The sequence below is a fragment of the Epargyreus clarus genome, unplaced genomic scaffold (assembly GCF_041222505.1).
Source record: "Epargyreus clarus isolate Ecla_fem2 unplaced genomic scaffold, WU_Ecla_fem_2.2 ptg000017l, whole genome shotgun sequence".
Lineage (NCBI taxonomy): Eukaryota > Metazoa > Arthropoda > Insecta > Lepidoptera > Hesperiidae > Epargyreus > Epargyreus clarus.
The window spans coordinates 11,769,632-11,796,750 of NW_027332225.1; the positions used below are offsets into that span (position 1 = coordinate 11,769,632).

The following is a 27,119-nucleotide window of genomic DNA, read 5'->3' on the forward strand; positions in this document are numbered from 1 at the left end:
ACCTCAGGGGGGAATATCTATAATCTTATCTGGGGTTGATTACTAGCCCCTTACCATCAGAAGGACTGCATGCTCGTATGCTACTCCTATATTATAAAGTTTTAAAAAAGTTTTTATACAGCTGGTAAATCTATAAGTATAATTCATTAGCAATTTCTTGGTGCAATCCAATTCCTACATGTAACAGTTACTAACGTCGTAGGTATTAGACATAACTACGCAAAATTTACACCTTAAAATTATTTTTATAAGATATTTTATTTGTATACCGGGCCCCTAAACAACAATTAACGGATAATCCGCATGGGGTTGCTTTGTGAAGCGCCTAATAATTGGCACGTGGACTCTTTAAGTAAATCCTCGGTTGAATACAACACGATACTCGTACCTGTACAAAACATGTTTAGTGTGTGAGGCCAAAGCTCCCCTATATGGATGTAGATTAAAGGTGGAAGAACTTAAATATTGTACTAATACACAATCGCCATGTTTTGCATTGTATGTGTGCGTAATTAATGTAGGTATTATAATTGCCAGAACTTCGTGTGCTTTCAATATTTTATTCCAAATGTTATGTCTATATTATTTGGCCTGAGACTGCAACATATTTTTAGTAACGATAGTATATACTATCGATCGATACTATTCTTTAAAGAATTGGTATGAATGAAGATAGAACTTCTATTTACTTGTCGTATTTAGGTAAATATTTTTCTGGTATAGTCCGCGTAAAACTGCTAGTCCGCTGTGAATATAAAAATGAATCGCGTCGCCATAGCAGATTGTATGACTACACCTGCTAGTAACAACTTCAGAGCGGACTAGCAGTTTGACGGGGACTATACTTATGTGCTGTGGGTATAATATTTTGTTACTTAATAGTTGAATCGGTTTGACTAGATTTATACTTGAGAGGAAGTGATATGACAAAATAGAATATCTTTAATTGATATAAGTATTTAAAAATGTTATTTGTAGGTTATTTTTGCTTTAAAATTGTATGATTTTGTTTATGGTTATTTACAAAATATTTTTCTTGTTTTCTAGAAAGAGATGGGTGCGCTGCCTGCGTTGTTCCCCTGCCACTTTTACCCGCGCCCGCTCCAGCACCAGCGCCGCACTAGCTCCACCTGTTGATACATTTATTTAAAATAGAAACGAAAACACTACAGTTTACTGCATTAGTCTTCAACCTTTTCAAGTCGCAAATAGATGGCGCTTTTTTCCACTTAAGCGTTTTTGAGTTTACTTCCTGTGTTACCATTTTGTTGTAATTTTACCTCATGTTACTTTTAAAAACTAGTCATATTGTGAGATGTAGAAATAAAATCTGTAGATAAATTTAGACTATTAGAGCATAAATTAAAAGCAATTGTAATGAATATAATTCATATAAGATACCAAAATTAGACTCTCATAGACTTTTCCGTGTTCACTTGTTAATAATAAGCTTACGTACGTATGTTTGTTTGGTTAGCACCTCGGGTTAGCACGCTTGTAAATTGATAAAGTAAAATATATAATGATTTATATGAATTTTAAATATATTTACCTATCGCTGCTTTTTACATGATAAATTATACAAGCGGTTATCAACATGTATAATTGAATCTTGTGCCATATTAAAGCTTCTTTTCAACGTAAAATTAAAAGATATAAAGTTGTCTAGTCACTATCTTAATATCATTGTAAAATATAAGGTTTGAAGCTATTGAAATTTATTGTAAATATATTATTCAATTTATTATTTAACTAAGCAATAATAATTATTTTAAAAATTAAGTTTAGGTAGAGAACCTGATTACTTGTAGAAATGTAGAAAGAGCTCCTTTTCAAATTAATACAAAAATATGAAAATTTGTTTACCCGTGAAATGCCTGAAAACTGGGGTAATTTCAATACATATCAGAATTTCGTAGTAGCATTGATAGGTAGTTCTGTATAGTCTGATATTGTAATATAGGTGATGTTATTATGTATTATTATACTTCTTGTATGTAGAGAATAATGAACTCTTATATTAATCGCACATTATGTCACTATAAAAATATACTATTCAATATTATGCCGCTTTTTATTTTCGTCTAAATTAAACCTTTTTGTTTTTATAAACCTTACACTAATTGCTTTTTATTTTACTTGAGGTTATTTGGAAGTATTTATAAAAATAAAATATAAATTTAACTCAATAAAATAAGTTTTTACCACACCTTGTTATGTTTCTGTAACCGTGATCATTACTTTCCTTAAAATTTTATATGCCAATAAAATTAATTTAGTAGTCACGTTATATATCTACTTATACCTATTTGAGTATTAAACATTTGTATGTGTGGCTCGTTGGTCTAGGGGTATGATTCTCGCTTCGGGTGCGAGAGGTCCCGGGTTCAAATCCCGGACGAGCCCACAATTATATTTTGAGAGAACTTTATGAAATATATACCTATTTTATTTTTCGCATTCAAGGTTTAAATTATGATTAAATTTATCAATACATTAAAAGATAATTATATTATATCGCAGCATGCCACATTAGAAAAAGATATTTTTATTTGAAATTAATTATTGTAGTACATATAGTTTTTATATATATATTTATTTAGTAAAGAAATATGTCTGTAAATTAATAACAAGTCCACGCATTGATGGAAGCTGTAGATGACGCTGCATATGCATAGGGATAATAGAAACAAATTAAAAGACTTATTTCAGAGTTTTAAAAATCAATAATAATAATAGATATTTATTATAATCTTTATAAATTAGAAAATGCTACTCAAAGTTGTAATAATAATCATTTACACAATTTGTAGAACGTGGCTGTATAACTAGGTTTTCATTTACAGTTATTTCTCTACGTATAGACAATAAAATCACTTGGCAACACTGGTCCTAGTGTCAACTGTCGTCGTGAACTCATAAATGTCAAATATAATTGTCTATGCCTTTTCCTGTTAAAATATTCTCTTGAGAGGTTGGTTTCGTGTTTCTAAAATCTTTATAAATCACTAAAAATACATAGTTGTTAGCGGAATCCTAGGATAATGTTTGAGATTACAGTGCACACTTTTAATATTTGTGTTTATTTCGGTATAAACGTGAAAATCTTTTCTGTAATAAAATGATAACCTCAGTTAGTGTATGCCATTTGTGAAAGACCGCTCTGTGTTTCAGTAACAAAATGGGTCGTTATTCTCGGGAGCCTGATAATCCAGCTAAGTCATGCAAGGCGCGTGGCTCAAACCTGCGTGTTCATTTCAAGGTATGCTCAGTGTAATCTTAATTCATAATTACACATGGTTTGTTTACCGCCGATTTACATTACGTTGCGCATGTTATTATAATATTACTGACAAAGTTATAAGGATATTTACTTTTATTAAGCTATCATTTAAGTTTTTTTTAGAAAAGAATGTTTGATACAATGCTTTGAAAGTAACTAAATGGATTTAAAGTCAATATCGTGAAACTTGTATTTATTGAAGGTTTTTCTAAATCTCCTACAACCTGTTATAAATTCTAGGTTTTTGGTTAGTATTCTAAAGTCACTAAAGAAACTTGTTGTAATTCCAGAACACATATGAAACGGCAATGGCTATCAGGAAGTTACCACTCCGTCGTGCCGTCCGTTACCTGAAGAATGTAGTAGACCAGAAGGAGTGTATTCCGTTCCGTCGGTTCAACGGCGGAGTGGGCCGTTGTGCGCAGGCCAAGCAGTTTGGGACCACACAAGGCCGCTGGCCAAAGAAATCCGCGGAGTTCCTCTTGCAACTGTTGAGGAACGCTGAATCTAACGCTGACTACAAAGGACTGGATGTCGACAGGCTGGTTATTGATCACATTCAGGTATGTTTGTGTTTATTATTAGATATGCAATAGATATTTAATTTATTAACTACTAAACATTATCTCAATGTGTCGGATCAGATACTAGATAGATCTTACTTGTGTACATTCACTTTTCATTTCATTTTATATATTATGTATAACTTATATTTGCCTTTACTTTAGATGTAGATTATAGTAAATTCTAGATAATAGATTCAGGTACTTTGGTATTGCAATAGTCTGAACAATTTATTGCTAAATCTCCTACTGTAGAGACTAAAATCAATCAAAATAACAGGTAATTTTTCTTAATATTTCAACTATAATCTTTTGTAAAGTTTGTGCAATGTTGCTTAGTAAGTTTTGCCATTTAACTGTCAGTAAGCGGGGTATGGAGTACACAGTTGAATACAAGAGATTATTATTTGATAAAGACACACGCATCAGATCTCACATTCCCATAGCTCGAAGGACCGTAAAGATATTGGGGACACTTTTTGATAATTGTGAAATGATTAAGAAAACATTTAATAGAAATTACCTGAATTGAATGAGTACATTCACAAATTGTTTGGTCTTATATGTGTCACATAGTGCACTGAATGTTTTTATAATTGGTGTAAATGCATGGTCAGTGATGTGCGGTCAGACTACAATATATGTACATACAAATACTTTACTATTATTTGTGTTATATTATGTGGTTTTATTGCCTTTTTGCTTGACAATGTACAAATATTGTACAAAATGTTTTCTAAAGGCAAATATTATTTTTATGATACACAATTTTAGAATATCAAAAGAAACATTTCTTTTGGTGAAGTTATCATGCACAAATATTATTATTCATCATTAAACCATTGGGATAGCCACTGTTAGGTACACTCAGTCTCTAAGAATTAGGCCATAGTCTACCATTATAGGCAAGTGCAGAATGGTAGACTTTACATACCATTTGAGAATTTTTCAACAATCGGTGTGGTATATAGGTTTCTTTACGTTTTTCATTCATTGTTAAAGAAAATCAAAAATTAATATATAATGCAAATGCACAATTAGTAGTCGTAAGGATTCGAACTATGGACCCCTAGATTGAGGGGGCTGAGTTTTAAGCATTAATCTATCTTTGCTTAATATTATTATTATTTTTTCACCTTTATTATTTTGTATATAGTATGTGATTATATGGAACTAATTTTCTTTTAATGTCAGCTTCAAAAATGTCTTGAGAGTTGTGTATAATTGTGTTATTTGTTGCCAGCGTCTTTAAATAATCATTTACTGTGATTTATGTGACAAATGAAGTACTGCTTTTATGTTTTATATTATCATAATAACTATCCTTTAACTTATTTTTTTTACTAATGACATGATTTTTTTATTCTATCAACCATTGGTATTTAATAAACAGTAAAGTAAATTTAGAAATGAGATATTATTAAATTTTTTGGTTTGAACATTTGTGTTTCTTGTGTTGATTTCAAATATAATCCAAACAAATATCTTATATATAACATTCTCATCACAATGTTAGTTACCGTACTCCCGAAACGGCTTTACCAATTTTCACTAAATTTTATATGCATTCAGTAGGTCTGAGAACCGGCTACTATCTATTTTTCATACCCCTAAGTGATAAGGGTTGTTCACCCTTAACATATTTTTTAAATTTTTGACCAAAATTTTTTTTTTTTTTATCGTGGCATTAAAAGTACATACAACCCTAAATTTTTACCCTTTTAGCCCTATTTTTTAATAATTAGCCATTTCAGTAATTTCATCATTTTCCATATTGCTCAATGTTAGGTTTTTAAATGTTTTTGTATGGCAACACAACGTTTGCCGGGTCAGCTAGTCATATATATTATCATAACAACCCATGTGTTGTCTGTCGCTGCTCCATATTATGAATAAATCAACTTGCCAAATAATAACCTAAGACATTTGTCTAACCAAACGTGTTTTTGTTCAGGTGAACCGCGCCCCCTGCCTGCGCAGGCGCACGTACCGCGCGCACGGTCGCATCAACCCATACATGTCGTCGCCGTGCCACATCGAGGTGTGTCTCAGCGAGCGCGAGGACGCGGTGGCCCGAGCGGCGCCCACAGACGATGCGCCCGCTAAGAAGAAACTCTCGAAAAAGAAGCTCGCGCGCCAGAAGGAGAAGATGATGAGGGAGTAATGTTTAAGGGTTAATAAATGACTTACAACACTGTTTTGGTTTTATTTTTATGTAGGGTAGGTCGTTTGGGTGTTGTGTTGGGTAGTGTGACGGTGGTTGAACCCTTTGTGGTTCGACTTCGGCGGCACCACATCCACACCTATTTCTGACTATTAAAAGTAGTGTTAAGCGCTGTGTTCTCGTTTGAATTCTATGATTTAATTCTATTATTTTTCCACGCCTACAATGCACTTTGCAATGGTCCATTTTACCAAGTACAGGCGGAACAAACTATGACTGATTAGTTCATATTCGTTACTTTGTAAAAATAATGTTACAGGTGTTTCATATACAGAAATAGGTTCCTCTGATATTTCAAAACTTATAAAAAATATGGCAATAATTATTAAAAATATAAATTATTAAAAATATGGCACTGTTACGTCGACATGAGACCCAGAATTATAAGAAGTTCAAACAAAAAAGTGATTCCACTATAAAATGTATAATCATTTTATTTTCAATATTATTAAGCTAACTCAAGCAGATAATAGCCACAAAAGTATTCTGCAGGTTTCAGGGAGGCAGATACTTTACTCGCCACTTTTGGCAGATATGTTAATGGGCGCAATAGAAAGTTGAAATGATATGGATTGGACAACAAATATTACCTAATTTGTTTAACCCACAATTTGCTCTTATATTTTAAATAGGCGCTTTTGGCTTTCTTATTAAACTTTTACGGTATGTTTGTTTCCTAAATATCTATAAATATGTATAAAGACGTATGGTATAAATTTACGAATAACGTAGGAAGCAATTGAGAAGCAATTTTTGGTATTTGTAAATTTCAGCTATTATGCATAGTTATTATGCTACGCTATGTTCACCGGCCATCCTGACGTTAGAATGGCCGGTGAACTTAAAATGTTGTTTCTATTCTTAATTATGAAGGAAGCAACTCTCTCGTCTTTGGAAGCAATGGGAAGCAACTTGGAAGCAACGTTTCGACACTATTTTAAGAGCTAAATACGACTGTTCACCCGCCATTCTGACGGTCACCTCTTTTCGACTTATAATAGCAGTATTAGTGCTGTTGTTTTGGTTCCACAGGTGTGGTAACACATACCTACTTCTTAGAGATGTTCTAACATCATAGTCGTCAGGTAGTAACGCATCTGTGACTGAACTAGGACAAGACTATAATGCCCATGCATATATGTATAATATGCATGGGCAGAAGTGATCAGTAGTCATCAGTTAGACTGTAATGATGTTAATAGCACTGGCCATTTTAGTCAATCAAAATTCAATTTAATGAGGGAAAACTACCGTCAGATGATTAATGGTAAAAGAGTGGTATGAGTATTCAATGAAAGTCTTATTTATTTATAGATATTTAATTCCACGACCAATGTTATTAAAATGCTTATGTCTTATAAACAAGTAAATTAAAACTGTACTACTCGTGTACAATACGTTTGTATGACGAATCATCATCACCAACAAAAGGTGATATACCAACTAACATAATATGCTATTAAAAATAAAAATATTATTTATTTTAAATATTCAGCTTGCCCGGACCGGTACTGAAACAGAAAAATATTTCTTAATGTACGAAAAAAACTTCCAAACCATTTTAAAACAGCGTCCTGTTGTCTTATAAAAAAGGAAGGATACATAATCCCTTGTCAATATCATTAATGACTCAGTCATTGTCTCCAGCACCACATAAAGGTCCATGTCCACCGACGGCCGTAGACCTTAATAAGAGCTGAGCGCATTGGCTTACAGCGCCTTTTAGTCAACGCTTTCAATTCACGTTATTTATATATCAGTTTTATTTTAAATTAATAATAGTTATCACATTTGAAAAATTCAATATATTGCAAACATCATCACTTATTGAAGTACAATAATGCAGGTCTTTTAATAGTAACTAAAAATAGTATTTCGCATTTGGCTATTTCGCACCTCTTGGCACTCAGCGCGACCGCTACCTTCGTTCTACACGCCTTCACAGGAATTAGGTTCACCCCGTAGCAGGAAACACTCAATTTTTATTGTTAAATACTATGTACATAACCAAGCAGCAACATAGTGTAATGTAATAAACTAACACCAAATAAGTACCAACTAAAACCCACCTAATATTCATAGGTCAATAACAACAACCTTCAGTTAATGGCAACGGCTATCAATGTTTGGCTTATTTTCTAGTGTTCACACTTGGACGAGTAACTTGAAGCTCAGTGCGTTAGGAGCTATGGAAGGAACATGAGGATCAAATAAGCCATATACTACTGATAGCTTTACTGCTAGCTTTAAGCATTAACGCTCTCATTAGACCACTATACTCCACAAATTAGCGTTGTTCTTGCTCACTGAAGAAACAGGCCATTTCATTTACAACTATTGCGACTGCGCTAGTCTGAATTAAGTGCTTAACTGCTGTCGCTCTCTGCGGTAACCCATTCCACTTATTTATTTATTTGTTACAATAGGCTTAACAGATTTTATCTAATTCATCTGTCAAGCGTTGCCAAATATTCTCCAGCTGTCCCGCGGAACACAGAAGTACTTGTGTAAAATACATCTATTTGACGGTCCCAGGCCACCAAACCGTTGAGCGAGGTCAGTGCTCTGACTAAAGGACACTCCTTTACACATATAAGCCTACATTCTGGTATCGCAAATAATTCATTGAGTCGGGCCCCAACATAATTATTCGGGACATTGAATGAAATCAGTTTCAGTACTGATGGATTGTTAATCTCGCCCCTGAGCAGTTGCACATAATACTCCAGCTAGATGATGTTTCGACGCAACTCTAGTGTATTATACCCTAACATTCCCGATAAAAAATTACTCGGGTATATATTAGGAAAACCTACAAAGAAGCCGTACTGCCGGAAATACAACTGTCTCAGAAATTTCTTTTTGCAGCTTTTCCAACATGAGCTTATACTTAGATTCATGTTGGCTCCAGATAACTGCATTACTTTCTAGCATGCTCCTAACAAAGCTGTTATATAACATCTTCATAGCAGCAATACTATTAATCTGTTGAGTCTATCGCAGCACGAAACCCAACAATCTGTAAGCCTTTGCACATATGGCCGTAATGTGAATTGCGCATATGGCCGTATGTGCCGTATAGCGAAAGGTAAGATCACCTCTCAAAAAGACGCCAAGATCTTTAATCGAAGAGTGCCGCGCTATTACCTCGTTACCTATTTTGATAGACAATTGGGGTTCGTTATGGATCAATCGCAGTTCTATATTTAATACACTTATACCCCTTGGTTTTAGAATCAAACCGTTATAAATTTGTAGTGTATGATACTTACTGACATTATGCATTTACTCACCAAGTGAAGTTAGAAATAACGCGCTGTTATTATGTGTCCGTCGACCTTGGACCTGTCAAACAATTCTGCAAAACACGTTAAGGAAATACAGTAGTTCGATTAGCTCTTTATCTTTTCAATCAATGTATGTTTATGTGTGTGTATGGCCGCACGCTTTTTTGTGTGTGTGGGTTGGTATAGTCGTCACAATTTAATAGGCCCATTTTGACACGCGCCATCGCTACGGCACTAAGCATGTGCCAAAAATCGATAACCAAAGAAACCGATTTTTACTACAAATCGATTACAATTCCATATCGTACTGTATAGATTACTCAATATTTTGTAAACAGTATTTGTTTAGTATTTTTCTGAATCATCTTAAGATTTAATAAAAAAAATAGAAAAGGAAATAAATTATTTCGTAATTTAAAAATTTAATCATTTTCAGAAGATTAAATAAAGCATGTCCGTGCTATCGTAACCTATCGGTTTTATTTTAAAATTCACTAAGGAACAAAGTCTCGATTATTTGAAAGTTAATCGATTATGGTTTCTTCCGAATGGTTTGAAGCCGCAAGCTGTAGTCGTAAATTGTCGTAAACTGCTAAATTACCAGACTGATATATCATTGCAACGACGCCCTATGGTACTTTTTGATGTAGGATAAATTGGTTTCTGGACAAATTTTAATTAAAATAATTTGTGTAAAACAATTTATAATTTTTACTAATTATTCCTGTTAATAAATTATTTCGTAATTGTATTTTAGAAGTATTTGACTTTCCAATTACGTGTTATACGTTCATACAAAGTTAGTTCAAAAATTTTATGACATTAGGATGGCATGTGTCAAAATGGGCCTATTAAATAGTGACGAATGTAGTCAGTGTATGTATGTATAAAACGCGTGCATTTTAATTATGGTGCTTTCTGTCTATCGTTTTTCCTCTTTGTTTTTGTTCTTTGTTCTCTGACTTTTTCTGTGTGTTTGTTTTCGAGAGCGTACTTTCAAACCATTTGTACGCTTACGTATGTTTAGAGATTGAACAACTTTTGTCACAGAAATATTATATTTTACAAGTACATATCAATAGGCGCGAATACAATACTGCCACGAATACTTGCGAGCGGTCTGTTTTTGTTGAGAATCAAAATATGTCTGTATTTGTGGTGTGGTGTTATATTCGTTGTTGTTCGGCGGATTGTTCGCAATAATAAAGTTACTAAATACTTATAAAAATAATAAAGGATACTGAGACACTTCTCTGCATCTCTTTCCCGTACGAAGCGTACTAAGGCCTTCCCCGGGCCAGTCATCTCGACGCCTTTCAGTTCGCCCACTTCGCTCATCTTGGACTTCAACGCCTCCACACTTACGCTCGCTGGTAACTGTAAATAATTATAAATACATTATATGGATCATTAAAGTTACATTGAGATTTGCGTACTATAACTCTATGCACCTTATATGATATTAAAATCCTAAATAATAAAAATAATTCGCACTTTTATTAACATTGATACAAATTAATATAAATAACGCTTCACACACACTCAGCCCCACACTAGGATTCATTTTAACGTGGGTGCAATAGACGCACACAAAGACGAAAACACAAACACCCAGACCAAGATAGCAATCTAAATGTATTATTTTGACTTTTCGCTGGATGTAAAAACCCGGAACCCACTGCTTATCAGACCTTGGCTTGAAGGTGGTAGAACCCTTTGTGGTTGGAGTCCAGCGGCACCACAGTCACACCTATTTCTGCCTAATAACAGCAGTGTTAGGCGCTGCTGTGTTCCGTTTTGAAGGGTGTGGTAAGGGAGACATACTTTTCCGAGGCGTTCCAGCTTAGTCCTCAGGGGTAGTGGCCGACCTCAGGTAGGAATATCTAATCCTATCTGGGGTTGATTACAGATGTTCATGGGCGGCAGTAGCCACTTACCATCAGGTGGACTGCATGCTCGTCTGCTACTCCTAAATTATAAAAAAGACCGGTATGGAAATCGCTCCGTCGCGCGAGTAATTATTTTCAACCTCTTCTTGCATTATTATGCATTTACAAACATTAAGTTTTCGCCGATAAAACCATACATGAATTTAAGAGTATTCATTATGACATCTGTTAGTCGGTATCGGTACGCAGTATTGCTAGACAACATAATAATAATACTTACATTTTTGAACACTATTATGTCCCCACATTTATTGCGAAAGTATTCTTCCGTTTCCATCGCAGTACCTGCAATATTTAATAAGAATTATGACAAATCAAATAGTATTTTTTTAAATTAAGATTGCAGTACTTTAGAAGGTGGTAGGACCTTCTGTGGTTTAAATTCAGTAGTACCACCGTCACAACTATTTCTGCCTAATAACAACAATATCACGCACTACTGCGTTCTGGTTTAAAGGGTGTGGTAAGTAATACTTTTATGAGGCATTTCAGCTTAGTCCACAGAAGAAGCGGCGCATCTGTGGCCGACTTCAGATAGGAATCTTATCTTACCTGAGGCGTTACCGATTGTATTATCATTATCACATTTTAATTTTCTACAAAAACCTTGTTTTTTTTTTCATTATAATTACCGTATGGAACAAAATTGCGTTAATATAAATATTGGAAAATGTGAATTGATCTTAATTTATTTAGATTATTATTTTATTATCGTTGAATACAACGATAATAAAAAAATAAAGTAATAACTTTAATATCGTCTAAAGTAGAAACTACCATTTTAAACGTATTTTTTTTGTTTACATTTTGGACACCTAATCATGAATCGGACTATAATTTTCAATGTTAATGTTCAATGTTCAAAGCAAACTATATATAAAGTTACTCACCGCTAGAACCACGCGAGTCACGATTACTCTCGTGGCGTTTATTGTTAGGAGTGGTCGTGTTTTGTCCTAAATTATAATTGACCGTATTTCGTCCAAAATTGGAATTGGTCATATTTTCTATAAAATTGCCGCTGTATTGGCTTGGAACTGGATAAGTCTGAGCCGGAGTGGGTTGATTATTGCCTGAATTCGATAACAGTTGCCAATTGTATTTACCAAAATTTCCACTTTGGAGGCAAAATTGTATAGGGTGTCGCCAATATAGCGGGAGGTACGAATGTAGCGAGATAAATAAAAATTATTCTCACCGTTATGATTTTAATTACTTATAAAATATTTCAATTTTGATTAACTCGAAGCGAATCGAGGAAAGAAGTAAAGAGGGTTAGAATTAAAGAAAGCAATTTACTACTTCAGCGATTAAATTACAATTACTATTAAAACTTCGAAAGCACAAACGCCTAATCAAGCGGGCGCAATACGAAAGGCGGACCAAAAACAATTGTCCCTCGGCGGACCGCGGACCCGGCCCGCGCGCCTCCATGCAAAACCGGCATTCAAAGGATCTGGCCCAATTTCATAAGCGGAAGCGATTTAACTTGAGATCAAAGGTATTCGTCCAATATTTTATTACAGCGATTTTTCCTGCTAAATCGGTTGTGGTATAACGAATACGCCACACGGGAAACTGAGTATTAAAGTAACTCAAATTCTGCTCCACAGATCCTTGTGTATTTTGAAGTGAGGCACTGCTGCGTTCTGGTTTAAAGGGTGTGGTAAGTAATACTTTTATGAGGCATTCCAGCTTAGTCCACAGAAGAAGCGGCGCATCTGTGGCCGACTTCAGATAGGAATCTAATCTTACCTGAGGTTGATTACAGGGTACCCGGTGCCGTGGGAGCGACACGCGGTTATGTGGGATTTTTACCGCACTAAAACCCCCCCGGTGGCCGTCTTCGGCACTGCGTAGAGGACTCCGGGATCTCCAAAGGAACACGACCGGAGTCCTCTCAGCGCACTGCTCCGTCGGGCTCCGCCCCGGTGAGATTGTATCACCACACCGTCTGGTGTATACGACGAAATGCGACCACACATACCGCCGTCCTTCCCGGGGTCGCTAGCCGGGTGGTTCGACCTCCCGATCTTGCCGCCCGCAACCCCGGGAGCCCCCTTTTAGTCGCCTCTTACGACAGGCAGGGGATACCGTAGCCCTATTCTGGTCCCGGTCTGGTATGTGATGGTAACTACATGACACCGCGCCTGGGGGCGTTATGTACGCCCGCGGCGACTCTTCGTTCTGCTCCGAGCGGGTTCAGCGCGCTCTCTAGCACGTTCGGCATTACTCACCTCTAAAACCACGCGAATCACGGTTCCTCTTGTGACTTTCATTGTTAGGAGTGGTCGTATTTTGTCCTAAATTATAATTGGCCGTATTTTGTCCAAAATTGGAATGGGCTATATTTTCCAAAAAATTGCTGCTGTATTGGCTTGGAGCTGGGTAAGTCTGAGCCGGAGTAGTCGTTTGATTATTGCCTGCATTCCCTTGCAATTGCCAATTGTCTTTACCAAAATTTGGGGGCGGCATAGTTGTATTGGGAAACTGATTATTAAAGTAACTCATATTCTGCTCCACAGATTGTGTATTCTGTAGTGGGACATTGCCCATTGGATCAGCATTTGGTGTGGTTCCAGCAGTCACAGTATTCGTGTTCCATTGACACATTTTGAGCAAATCATTGAGCAAAGAAACTGCTGGTGCATTTGTGTTTGCTACGGCGGGAGTCATTGTAGGTGTTGGAGCATTTTGCTCTTGTTTAATGGCTTGGGCTTGAAATGTCGATAGAGTTTTTACTAGTTCTTTAATAGATTGGATCTCCACATGCGCCCTGACGTACTGAAGTGGTTCCCCATTATTCCCTAACCCAGGACCAATATTAGTCAATCCCATCGGAATCGGCCTCTTATAGGGGAAAATGCTACTTTCCATCTTGATGTTGATCGGCTTATTGTATAATTTTTGGTTCCTGAACATCGATATTGCCTGAAATAGTTTGATTAATGTTTGTAATTAGTAGCGGTGGACTAATAATGGTTGTAACCGTTTTGACCATGAGTCTTTAGATTTTTAGGGAGGCCTCGAACTTAATACAGTGGAATACTTTAAATGAAAATTAATGCAAGGTGTAAGAGGCGTTATCTTTATATAAATATTTCTTATGTGCGTGTGTATGTCACTGAACTCCTCCTAAACGACGGGACTGATTTTGATGAAATTGGTTGTGTGTGTTCTAGCAGTGATAGCCTAGTGGTTAAGAAACGCGGCCTCTCGATCGAGGGGTCCGAGGTTCAAATCCCAGGCACGCACCTCTGATTTTCAAAAATTATGTGCGTATTAGAAATGAATTATCACTTGCTTAAACGGTGAAGGAAAACATCGTGAGGAAACCTGCATACCTGAGAGATTTATAAAAAAAAAAAATCTCAAAGGTATGTGAAGTCTACCAATAAGCACTTGGCCAGCGCGGTGGACTATGGCCTTATCCTTCTTATTATAAGAGGAGATCCGTGCCCAGCAGTGGGACAGTAATGGGTTGATGATGATGTTCAAGGGAACTTGAGAATGGTTTAGATTCACAATTTCGTCCGTGGGAAAAGGTTTATTTAATTAATTTTTAATTCGTAAGTAGTTATAGAATCGGAAACTATGTATTTGATCAAGTGATGATCTTTAGCAAAGTTGTTGTCCAAGAGCCCACGAGGGTTTGGGAGTTAGTAAGACCAATTTTCGACAGATGGCACCACTGTCATTCTAATGCAGGTACAAATTTTCCGTTTTATGTATGTCATATTATTTCTTTAAAATGCGGGCGAAGCCGCGGGCACCACTAGTTTTATATATAATTATATATTTCAGTCGCCCTGTGTAATTGTTTTGTGTAAACTGCTCATAAGGACTCTGACAAGCAACTAGTACCTAGTGAAAACAAATGTGACAGACAGATTAACATGCCCTCAGTTTACTGTTACCTATTAGCAGTCACTTGTACTATACTGCTACTATAAAACACTTCTCTCATTATTTAAAGGAGACTGGGACTCTAAAATAGTGTGTTTAGGTATAAAAATACAAAAAGTAAATGAAACTCAAGCCCACCTATGTAAAATGTATCGAGTTTATTATTTTATTTTCATTTGTTTTCTTGACAGGCATAACCTCATTTTTTCATATTTAACTTTAAATTATTTTGCTCACAGATTGCCAAAATTCTCGAAATTTTCAAGAATGACTAATTGATATACAGGGTGAATTTTTAAAACGGGCCTTCAGGGCCAAATCCGAAATTATAAGGATTAGCGAAAAATGCTGAAAGGAGTTACGAGGCCGATTTTGATAAAAACTAAAACTGCATCATTAGTTTTTTAAAATATCTTTTTCCCTAGCCGGGAATCGAACGAGTTCATTAAAAAAAAATTACACCCTCTATATTATTCCACCATCTGATAGTGTCGCTTATAAGGATCAAATTCTGGGAAGTAATGTTATGTGACAAATTAAAGGAAAAGGAAAATTTTGAAGAAAATACATATTTTTCCATACATTGCCATGCTACTCCTTAAGGATTATACATAACAAATGATTTATGTGTAATTCTTTAGAAACTTCCTTTTCCTTTAATTTGTCACATAACATTACTTCCCAGAATTTGATCCTTATAAGCAACACTATCAGATAGTGGAATAATATAGAGGGTGTATTTTTTTTCAAAATGAACTCGTTCGATTCCCGGCTAGGGAAAAAGTTATTTTAAAAAAGTAATGATGCAGTTTTAGTTTTTATCAAAATCGGCCTGATAACTCCTTTCAGCATTTTTTGCTAATCCTTATAGTTTCGGATTTGGCCCTGAAGGCCCGTTTTAAAAATTCACCCTGTATAAGCTTTCAAATTAGGATACTTCCAATTTGTTACATCTTTAGCCCAAAACTGTATGAATCATGCCCAGTCTCCTTTATAGATTAATTGATATGTTAGCCCATACGAATAGTAATTCGAATTTAATTAAGGTGAGTGTAGACTATAACATTTTCTCGAGCATTATCATGCAAAATTCCCCGCAAATGGCAGATGATGTCTTTGAAATATTTCTTTCTACTTTACGTTTTATTTTATTTTGCGCTCATGTCTTCGCTCAATCGTTTGCATAATTCGATTACAACAAAGCTTCGAGGATAATGCTCATTGTTTGATTGTTCAAAGCATGCCACATAAAGAGTAGCTTGATCTTTTGTTACACGTCAATGCTCTAGAGTACACTCACCTTTAAATAAATAACTGTTATTAATAGGTACCTGAACAGCTTCCACGGGGTGATCATATTCAATCCTGACGAAACCCGTAAATGTTTCATCCCTTTTTTTTCTTCTCATGTAAATATCAACAATTTGCCCGGCAAGGCTAAAAACTTCCCTTATTTTAGCCACATCGACTGCCGGATCCAACTGAAATTAATGAGAATTCGTATCAACTTTTTGAGGTTGAACTATCCCACTGCTGGACGTAGGTCTTAGAATGAGAAGGATTAGGCCATAGTCCACGGCGCTGGCAGTGTATAGATAAAGATATTTCAGATATGCACGTTTCTTCACTAAGTTTTCCTTCACCGTTAAAGCAAGTGATAATTGATATCTTTTAGAAGATCTCTAACTTTGAGAACAGTTGAAGATGTGCACACCTTGGATGCATCAACTTAAATATTACATTCCCAAATATAAAACTAACTTGAGCATTTTTGTATTCATTTCTTGAATAATCCTTATATTTTATTTAAGATTTATTAAGGATTTATTAAAGATTAAGAATTTATTAAGATTCTATTAAAATTTTATTACAATAACAAAGCACATGCATATCTATACCAGGAACTCTCCACTCATAGGTGTTGAATCAAATCAAATCATTTTTGTCTGTATATGAATAAATTAATAAGGTATATTTGTAACAAATTTTTGAGTTAATATATCACCATTTACCTCATAATTTCTTTTTCAATTTGAGTAGCAGACGAGCATGCAGTCCACCTGATGGAAGTGGCTACTGCTGCCTATGGACATTTGTAATCAACCCCAGATAAGCTTAGATTCCTATCTGAGGTCTGCCACAGATGCGCTGCTACCCCTGAGGACTAAGCTCGAATGCCTCGGAAAAGTATGTTCCTGACCACATCCTTCAAACCAGAACACAGCAGCGTTAACACTGCTGTTAATAGACTGTTCTACACCCTTCAAAAATTATGCTATATATTATAACTATTGCTTACATTGTAGACAATAACTCTGGACTGCAAAGGAGGACTCAAACCCAAGGACTTCAAGTATAGTTGATCTAAGCCATATGTTTCATTACTGAAATTAGGGTGTTTGACCACCATAACTAGTTTACAATCCCTATTTGTTGAACCAGTTGCTGCCTTTCTGAAAATGAAGACCAATAATATCATATAATAAACGCTTTCTACACTCACAGCCCCACACGGAACCCTTTGCCCGTCAGACCGGTACGGTGACCGTCCACAACTTCAGAGGGGACTAGCAGTTTAGCGCGAACTATACATACATATAAAATATAAGATATTATTTACACAATTTCAAACACTTACTGTTTCATGTCGAAGGCCTGTTGTGGCGTCTTGCCTGAAAAGTAGAAATATAATTTTAATTTATTAATATACATAATTGAGCACATCCCTTTGATGAAAATAAGTATCAAGGTACATCCCATTTTCCTAATGAGTTAATCAAATGTTTGCTGCATTATACGTAAAAAAATTCAAGTGTCTATCTATTACAGTTCTGGAGATAGAGCCCTGTGACAGATGGGCGGATGGACAGACGGACAGTTAGCGGTCTTAGTAATAGGTTTCTGTTTTTACATTAAAGTAATAAGTTGGTTAAGATTTTCTCTAGGATTAAGTCGTCTACAGACACATTTCTATAAGATACATTAAATGATCATGCAATCCACCTGATGGCAAATGGAGGTTGCTGCCCAATGATAGTATCTGTAACCGACACCATATAAAAAAGAGGTTCAATCTGAAGTCAATTATGGACGCATTGCCACTCCTGGGGGGTTATAAACATCTCTTAAAACAATATTATTTTAATCATACATTAAAATTTCGTACCATGACCTCGTTAAAGTAAGATTAAGTTTATTATATTACAATAAGCAGTTTTGTATTGTGTTGGTGGAAATTATTCCTTTTTTTTTGCAAGAAATTTAACTTATTAGGCAAAATATGACGATTACAGTTGTTTTTATATAACGGAAATGCGAAAAATGAATAAGGGTATAAGTTTGTTCAACTGCATATGACAGAACACAATCAAGACCGTGGTGTGAAAGAGATGACACTAGTTTTGACGTCTCGTTTCCTCTTAGATAAGGAATAAACAAATTACTCGTTCTTTTACATCACTCGGCAGGGATAAAACAATACAATGTTTTATGGAGGTCATGGTACAAACAAAATAATGTTGATGCAATATTGAAATAAAACTTTCCTGAACTATGATGGTTTTTAAAAGATGGTGGTAGGCCCCCTGAGGTGGTCGCCTCATTTAGTTATAGTCCGCGTAATACTGCTAATCTGCTCTGAATATAGAAACGAATCGCGCCACCATAGCAAATTGTATGACTACACCTCCTTGGCACAAATTCAGAGCAGACTAGCAGTTTGCTGGGGGCTATACCTGGCATTATAGAAATAGTTGTGATAGTAGTACCTTCTCGATCAGACCATATTTGTCCTATCACCTCTCATACACAATGTCTAAGATTATTATTGTAATACATCATCTATATCTTATGTTTTATATATACGTTTTCTCTTATGTTTTATGAAGGTGGTAGAACCCTTTGTGGTTCGACTCCAGCGGTACCACCGCCACACCTATTTCTACCTAATAACAGCAGTGTTAGGCGCTGCTGTGTTCCGGTTTGAAGGGTGTGGTAAGGGAGACATCCTTTTCTGAGGCTTTCCAGCTTAGTCCTCAGGGGTAGCGGCGCATTTGTGGACGACCTCAGGTAGGAATATCTAATCCTATCTGGGGTTGATTACAGATGTCCATGGGAGGCAGTAGCCACTTACCATCAGGTGGACTGTATGCTCGTCTACTACTCCTAAATTATAAAAAAAAAAATACCTGTACAATGCACCACACTAGCTGTTAGCTGGCGACCGTGGACCATCAGGCCATTCAAGCGATTGCATGCCTCGTTAGCGGCTGCTTCAGTGCCAAAGAACACAAGGCTGGAAGCAACATCACCTTTGGCCAATCCTTGTTTCTTTAAACATACATATCCCACATTGTCTGCCACTTGCTGTAAATAAAGAAATGATTGTTTATGTAACTATATATTAATACTAGCTGATCCGGCAAATGTTGTGTTGCCATATAAATGAAAAAAAATGTTAAGAGTGAACAACCCTTATCACTTAGGGGTATGAAAAATAGATAGTAGCCGATTCTCAGATCTACTGAATATGCGTAAAAAATTTGGTGAAAATCGGTAAAGACGTTTGGAAAGGAGTATGGTTACTAACATTGTGACACGAGAATTTTATATATAAGATCCTTTTCTTTTTTAAACCATTCTCAAGGCCCCTTGAACACACAACAAATTTCATCAAAATCAGTCCATTCGTTTAGGAGGAGTTCAGTGACATACACACGTACATGAGAAATATATATATAAAGATTTTCTGTATCATGGACATATGAAAGAGTGATGGTGTTATATACTTTTTTTTAGCATGAGCACGAGTATGCAGTACACCTTAAATTAAATCGCTACTCCCCATGGAAATGTGTAATCAACCCCAGAATATAGATAGTAGATATCTACCAGAAGTTACCCACTTGCAACTGCCTCTGACGACTATGTCTGAATGCCAACACAAATTTTTGCATCAGATATTCCAATAAATAATTGCAATGATACTATTATAAAATTTTCATACTCACTTTAGAATTAACGGTACTTTTGACAAACTTTTTTACATCATCATACGTCCAAGCTGTTGGAATGTTATTAAGCAGGAGTTTAGGTTTCAACATTCGGTTTCCTTTATTTATGTGCGGTCTCGTATCAAATGGAGCAGAATTCAATAAGGCTGTATCATCGGAATTCAATAAAGCTGTATCATCATTATTTAACACTTCCTCAGAATCACTGAAGTTGTCCTCTTCTAACTCTTTTGGTTCTTCTTCACGTCGGAGCGGGGAACGAGATCTGCTTCGTGATTGACTTTTTTCTGATTTCACCTCTTTCTCTGATTCTGGCTGTTCTGGTTCTTCTGATTGCTCTGTATTGGCTGTACTGACTGATTCAGTTGGAGTCTCTGTAAAATTGGGTTTTAACACATATACTATATACTCATAAGTGGTTCTATATAGTTAAACACATGAATACTTCAAGTTAATAAATAAAACATTTTTCTCATAATTTACGCGTAACAGGATCTTAGCACGCTAGAAGCATCACGTAATTTTCAATTATGAGAGAAGTATGCGCTCTGTGTGTTCGCTTATTACTAACTCAAAACATAACTCGGCTGTGTCGGACTCTACTTCTAGTCGTAACTCGCTGTAGCGCATAAGTTACACGATCTGTTTAGCCGGCTCTTAAACTATCAGCTTTCATCAATAGACTATCTCTGCAAAGAGCAGCAAGACTACATGTTCTTCTTCATATCCCTTTTCAGGAGAAAGGATGTTTAATTATTACCCATTATTAAAAAGCGCATAAGAAACGGCTATTGCTTTTGCGGTTAACATGCATACATTCTATGTGCATACAAAACAATCCACTAGTATATTTAATCGGACTTACCCATAATATTGTGTTAATACTTTATAATATTTCTGTTTTGGAATGCTATTTTAGAGTAATTTGCTTATAATAAATATACTTAAGATACATAAAAAGTATGTAATTAAAATTTCTGTATTCACGACAGTGAACTGAAATCACAACGTCAATGTCGTCAGTAACCTTTAATTTGTTGCCAGATGCACTGTAATAACAGCAGATTTACTGTAATTTTACTTTATTATTCTACATTTACTGTATCATGTATTACAATTTTACAATGTATTTGACTAAAAATTTATTATTTGTACTTTCTTGCCGATCTACTGTAATTTTTTCATCAGTGCACTGTAATATTGCAAATCTGACCTGGCAACAATGTCGAGACCTAGGGATGCGATCTGAGATAGATTAATCGAAGATCTCCAGTAATGGATCGATTCAGTTAATCGACATTTCATCCTAGAAAATCGAATTCCGATTTTTTCGACGTTGATTGAATAATAACAAATTTGTTTTTTTTTGCTCACGGATTCATATTTCAGTGAGTATTTGGACCTGACGATTTTTTTTCTCTACTTTCGTCCCTGAATAGCTCGAAAATCGATATTTGGATTTTTTTAAGAATCGATGTATCACACTTCGATTTAAATCGATCTCTTTCGGCAAGGTATCGATTAATCATGAAGGTCAATCATTTTTGGTTGAAATGCAAGAAACTAAGGCCAAGACGGAAAAGAAAATCTATGATTAAAAGCTCGTTTACATGACCGGTGAACCGGTCCGAGTTTACCTGTCGCCGACTGTCGGCGACTGTTTACATCTATATAGGTTACTATACTCTCTGGTTCACATGATAACGACTCAATCTGTCTGTACTGTATTCTGTCGGTCGAGTAGAAGTGAACATTTTTACTTATTGCTGGCTAATTCACAGAACACCTATACTCCTAACGGAGGGCTAATTTATCATAAATTATAAGCTCTGGGGAGATGAGGTTTCAGTATATCTTTTTATTTATTGAATTTATTAAATAAAATTGAGTGTATTCCAATCGTATTATTATTAATAAATCAACTTAGTTTTGCTTAAAATGAAGTTTATTATGACGGATAGAAGATTAATTTTAGTACTTTAATCCGTACGTTGATCCTAGACGTTTTAAACAAACATAACTGAATTATAACATATTAGGTATAATAGATTATAACTATTATATGACTATAACATGATATTTAATTAAGAACAGAAGTAAATTCACCAAGACTTTTTGTGCGAATACTCGTTTTCGCGTCTCAACTTTAATAGTTCTTCCTTTACTTCTTCCAGGTCCTTTTCTAAATAGTAGTTTAATTCTGCTAAACTCTCTGCATTTGCACTGGCTTCGTCTCGTTTCTTTTTAGACATAATTATTTGGTATCTCAACATTTCGTTGTCTGATTCTAGTGTTTTTATACTGTAATGGTATACGCGACGCATTTTAGTTGAATTGAACGACTTTAGTTGTAGTATCACGTAGTTTACACGCCTCTTCCTTAGCTTTGTGTAATTGTGTCGTTAGATTTATATACTTGTCATTAAGTTCAATGGCTCTAGTCATTTCCTGATGCTGTCTTTCGGTTGCATCGCGGAGCTCATTACGAAGTTTTCGATTCTCATCCGACAATTTCTTCACTTGTGCTGCTAAACTCGAGAAGCTTTCTTTCCTTTTGTTTGTGTAGAACTTTATTGTGTGCAATTTCATTATTTTACAAGCTTTTTTGCATAGAAATATACTTGATAATTTTGTTGATTACTAAAATTTTATCTTATGTTTCTCCAAAAATCAAGTTGGTATTGTTATGTCGTTTGTCGGAATTTTGATTAATATTGTCAAATTTATAACGTAGATTATGAACGACAGGAAACGAACTTTAATCTGTGTTCAGTAATGTATTCCCTAGCTGAATAAATAATATAAGCTGTGTGAATAGCTTGCATTATAAATTACCCTTATTAGTCGGGTTGTGCATTATTGAGTGCAATCATGTAATATAATTTCAAGTATTTAAGTAGGCGATGTCTCTACAGAAAGAATATTATTAAAAATTGAAGTGTCTTATACACCAGGATAGAATACCTACAACACTGACACCTCATGCGATACTACGATCAATTAGGAGTACTGAGAGACTACGCGACTTAACATCATGCAGTTGCGACTGAAGACGCACGCATGTCGTACGCGCGCGCTTTGCTGATCTGCGCATGCGCGCTGCTGGCTGTCACTGCGGCGAAACCTGCGCCCGCGCCGCCGAGACGTTCGGAAATTAAAGGTATATTATTTTTATTGTATACCCATAGATTAGTAAAGATACTTCGCCGCCTTGAAATTGAATGAAGCCATAAACGGGTTATTATTAAATTCTTTTTTTGAATTCTTGACAAATAAAAACATTTTTAGAGAAAATTTACGAATAAATAACTAATACTGCGTAATTTACATAATCAATAAATAATTATTTCAAATATTTTAGGGACATTTTAGCACGGAGACGTGGCAAAACTTTTTTACGCAACTATTTCAATTCTCAAAACTGGGTACATTTTCTTGTTAGGTCACTCCTAATCTTTACTAATCTATGTGTATACCAATAAATACTTTTGTGATTTTTAAAGGATTTCGCAAATGTTTTTAAAGATGTTGTTTATTTATGTTATAGTTTGTTTATTTTATAGTATTACTCGGGTATAGTGGTATCCGAATGTTTTTTCGCTTGCTCTACAGTATCTTGTATATCTAAGCTGATTAAATTAGTAAGGTATTAAAACCTAGAAAATAAAATCTTAAAACTGATAATGTACTGGATACTAGTTTCGTCTCAAAGAGAACTAACAATGATTAAAGAACTTTGTGATTATTTTGCCACACGCCTTACTTTCGAATGTTGAAAAAAATCTGAAGATTACATAATTATAGTTATATCGTAACTTGGAATTATATAAATTGACCTCTTAACTTTCCGACGACTAATTTACTAAAGAAAGTTTGCAAATATGAAAACGTATTTTCGAAAAATAAATGTTGAATTCAAGTCTACAACATCATCATCATCTTCTTCTCAGCATCATACCGTATCCATATAGATACTTTATATATTTGTATTTGTATAAACCTAACCTTAACCTGTAGCCCAAAAATTATATTTCTTTGGGACGCACACAAAGAAAAGACAGACATACAGAACTGAATATTTAGATACTGAATATTAGAACTGAGTATCAAGCTCAATATTTAGATGTTTTTTTGGCCGGCGATCGAACCCTCTGGTCTTTATGATTTTAGACTAAAATTATCGCGCAATTGAGACATTTTACTATGATACTCACGATATACGCGAAAATAACCGCATATCGTTAACCTCTAATTATCTGTAAAAGTCTACTATGATTCAATGGAAATGAACATTTTCTCCAGGAACGTACCTACTATAAAATAGGGTATTTATTTGTTTTTGGAACTCATAAGAAAACATGAATATGCCTTTATTTATCATTTTTTTTATAATATAGAGAGATAGAGGAGTAGCAGACGAGCATATAGTCCACGTGATGGTAATTGGCTACTGCCGCCCACAGACATCTGTAATCAATCCCAAATAGGATTAGATATTCCTACCTGAGGTCGGCTACAGATGCGCCGCTACCCCTGAGGACAAAGCTGGAACGCCTCGGAAAAGTCTGTCTTCCTTACCATACTCTTCAAACCGGAACACAGCAGCGCCTAACACTGCTGTTATTAGGTAGAAGGCACATCAAAATCGATTTAATAAACGAATTATTTAATTTATTTATTGTTAAATAGCAGAGGAGTGTGGCACATACACTAATGTCTATGAAGCTGATAAAGTAAGTGTAATTTTATATAGAAAGTATGGCGTTTATTTCTAAAGCCCAAGTGGTAAAAAATGAAAAATAAATGCGACGTTTTCTCCCTTGAGTCCCTAAGTATATCAGATTGGCGAGCCGTTGTAATGATTTATAAATTAGGTTGAACACGATTATGATCTTATACCTCAACGGGTTAAGGGTGAAAGTTGTTATGGCGAGTCAAAAGCTGTTGCGAACGAGGTTGTATACGGGTGGGGGTATAGATGTTAAAATTACCGATGATGTACCGACTTGATTGTTTCAAATTCAAGCAGTAAGCAACAATTTAATGTATAGTGTTTTAAGCGTAGAAGAGAAAAGCAAGTTTTCTGTTCCATGGTTTTAACCATGTTCGCGATTATCCAACTTTTTTATAATATAAGAGTAGCAGATGAGCATGCAGTCCACCTGATGGTAAGTGGCTACTGCCGCTCATGGACATCTGTAATCAACCCCAGATAGCATTCCTACCTGAGGTTAGCCACAGATGCGCCGCTACCTCTGAGGACTAAGCTGGAACACCTCGGAAAAGTATATTTCCCTTATCACATCTTTCAAACCAGAACACAGCAGCGCTTAACTTATAACGAATATAAATGGGAAATCTAAAGTCTTGAGTACATATTCGGGCGATAATGAATAAATAAATAATAATTAATAAATAAATAAATAATATATAATACGCATTTATAAACCTGCTTTATAAACCTAAGATTTTTTCGAATCCAACTATCTTTTTTCTTATTCTTTAAAATATTTTGAAATGATGGTAATCCCTTACCAGTTGCGGCGTTTCTTGATACTCGCTAATATATTTAGTAAATGTCAATCATATTATTATATTATTTATTTTAAAATCTTTCATAATTAATCTTATCTAGGGTTAACTGATCCCATCCATTATGTATTAGTATTATTAACAAAATAAAACAACAAAACAGTGCATAGGTATACAATTATACATATATAGATGTTATTATATTTATCGAATACAGGGCGCTATCGGCACGGTATCGGTAAACCTATGCCCAGACCCGAAGTCTACTCTTACCATGTCCCTCATGTACCAATGGCCTCATTTACTGGCCCATTTATTTCATTGAACTTTAGTGCGAATGAAGATTTTAGCGCGGATGTAGGGACTTGACTGTGTTAGCGGTGGGAAGGTCTTCATAACGGACCCCTCGTATAATTGTATTTTTTTGCAAATTGAGGAAGATATTTCCGTAAAATTTATGTTAATAATGAGAAGAACAATAAAAAGATTGTACGTTTTGTTCTCTTTGCTTATGCTTTTGTAATTTATTTACTTGTCAAAATTATATTATGTTGCACACGCTCACTAATCAAATCATTTTTTTAATTCAAAATAGGTTCTTTACAGAACACTTTTTGAAAGTCAATACGATGTTATGCAGAAGAAGCGGCGAAAGAAACTCCATAACATATCTATTATACTTTATATTTTGTTATTACATATAATATATAATTTATATAGACAATCAATATGTATAAAACAAATTAAGGTATATTTTATTCTTGGTATTTACTATTGTATTATGTGTTATTACTTATATTATTACGTTAAAAATAAAAATATGCACATTCACATACGCACATATACACGTACACACACACATGCACACACGCACGCACACACACACACACACACACACACACACACATACACACACATCTTTCTAATATTACTTAGTGTTGCAGTGCAATTAAATGTTTAGTCCGTAAAATGTAAATCCGTAATTGGCTAATTAGCTTAACATAGAAGTATTATATCTATATTATTTAAGTAGCTGTGGATTTTGTTGAATAAATAAAATAAAATAAAATAAATAAAATAAACACACATCCTTTAAAAAAACATTTTTCATACAATGGCTCTTAACCTAGTGGTAATTGTGGATATGGGGCTGCCAAGTTTTATCAGTCAAATAATCACTCAGCCCATAGTACGCTTTTTTACATAGCGTTTGTTTAATGACAAGTTTAAACTTTTTTCTGTGAGATTCAAGATGTGATCGGGTATTTTATTGTAGTAGCGAATACAGTTACCCAAGTAACTATAAAAGTAATAGTTATTAGTTACCTATATTATTAATAGTATTTGATATAACATTACAAAT

General features: G+C 35.0%; 4 protein-coding genes and 1 non-coding gene across 6 annotated transcripts in view; 4 read left to right on the forward strand and 1 right to left on the reverse strand.

Annotated features, from left to right (window-relative positions):
* Window positions 1-1,582, forward strand: part of fuss (SKI family transcriptional corepressor fussel) — a 33,379-nt gene extending 31,797 nt beyond the window's left edge. The window contains exon 10 of the mRNA XM_073082310.1: window positions 1,048-1,582. Within this exon, the coding sequence (XP_072938411.1) occupies window positions 1,048-1,124 (77 nt within the window). The 3' untranslated portion in view covers window positions 1,125-1,582. The remainder of the gene's footprint in view (window positions 1-1,047) is intronic.
* A 752-nt stretch (window positions 1,583-2,334) lies between these two features.
* TRNAP-CGG (transfer RNA proline (anticodon CGG)) lies at window positions 2,335-2,406 on the forward strand. Its single transcript has one exon. It is a non-coding gene; the product is annotated as a tRNA-Pro (tRNA).
* A 472-nt stretch (window positions 2,407-2,878) lies between these two features.
* On the forward strand, window positions 2,879-6,041 carry RpL17 (ribosomal protein L17). Its single transcript, XM_073081977.1, has 4 exons — window positions 2,879-2,974; window positions 3,175-3,262; window positions 3,574-3,846; window positions 5,801-6,041. Exons 2-4 carry the CDS (start codon window positions 3,182-3,184, stop codon window positions 6,008-6,010), a joined length of 564 nt encoding a protein of 187 aa, XP_072938078.1. The 5' UTR covers window positions 2,879-2,974; window positions 3,175-3,181; the 3' UTR covers window positions 6,011-6,041.
* A 1,329-nt stretch (window positions 6,042-7,370) lies between these two features.
* On the reverse strand, window positions 7,371-21,322 carry LOC140749286 (uncharacterized). 2 transcript variants are annotated; one of them, XM_073082340.1, is made up of 12 exons: window positions 21,090-21,322; window positions 20,222-20,598; window positions 19,400-19,577; window positions 17,851-17,884; window positions 17,512-17,665; window positions 16,544-16,693; window positions 13,544-14,237; window positions 12,197-12,379; window positions 11,527-11,591; window positions 10,599-10,734; window positions 9,364-9,428; window positions 7,371-7,581 (listed from the first exon to the last, which is right to left on the reverse strand). In XM_073082340.1, the coding sequence occupies exons 1-11, from the start codon at window positions 21,091-21,093 to the stop codon at window positions 9,373-9,375; spliced, it is 2,031 nt and encodes a 676-aa protein (XP_072938441.1). In that variant the 5' UTR covers window positions 21,094-21,322; the 3' UTR covers window positions 7,371-7,581; window positions 9,364-9,372. The 2 variants fall into 2 exon arrangements, with proteins under 2 accessions (XP_072938441.1, XP_072938442.1); XM_073082341.1 differs by lacking the exon at window positions 12,197-12,379 and having other exon boundaries at window positions 21,090-21,294.
* A 758-nt stretch (window positions 21,323-22,080) lies between these two features.
* The window catches only part of nAChRbeta2 (nicotinic acetylcholine receptor beta2), a 51,883-nt gene continuing 46,844 nt past the window's right edge, over window positions 22,081-27,119 (forward strand). The window contains exon 1 of the mRNA XM_073081896.1: window positions 22,081-23,384. Within this exon, the coding sequence (XP_072937997.1) occupies window positions 23,285-23,384 (100 nt within the window). The 5' untranslated portion in view covers window positions 22,081-23,284. The remainder of the gene's footprint in view (window positions 23,385-27,119) is intronic.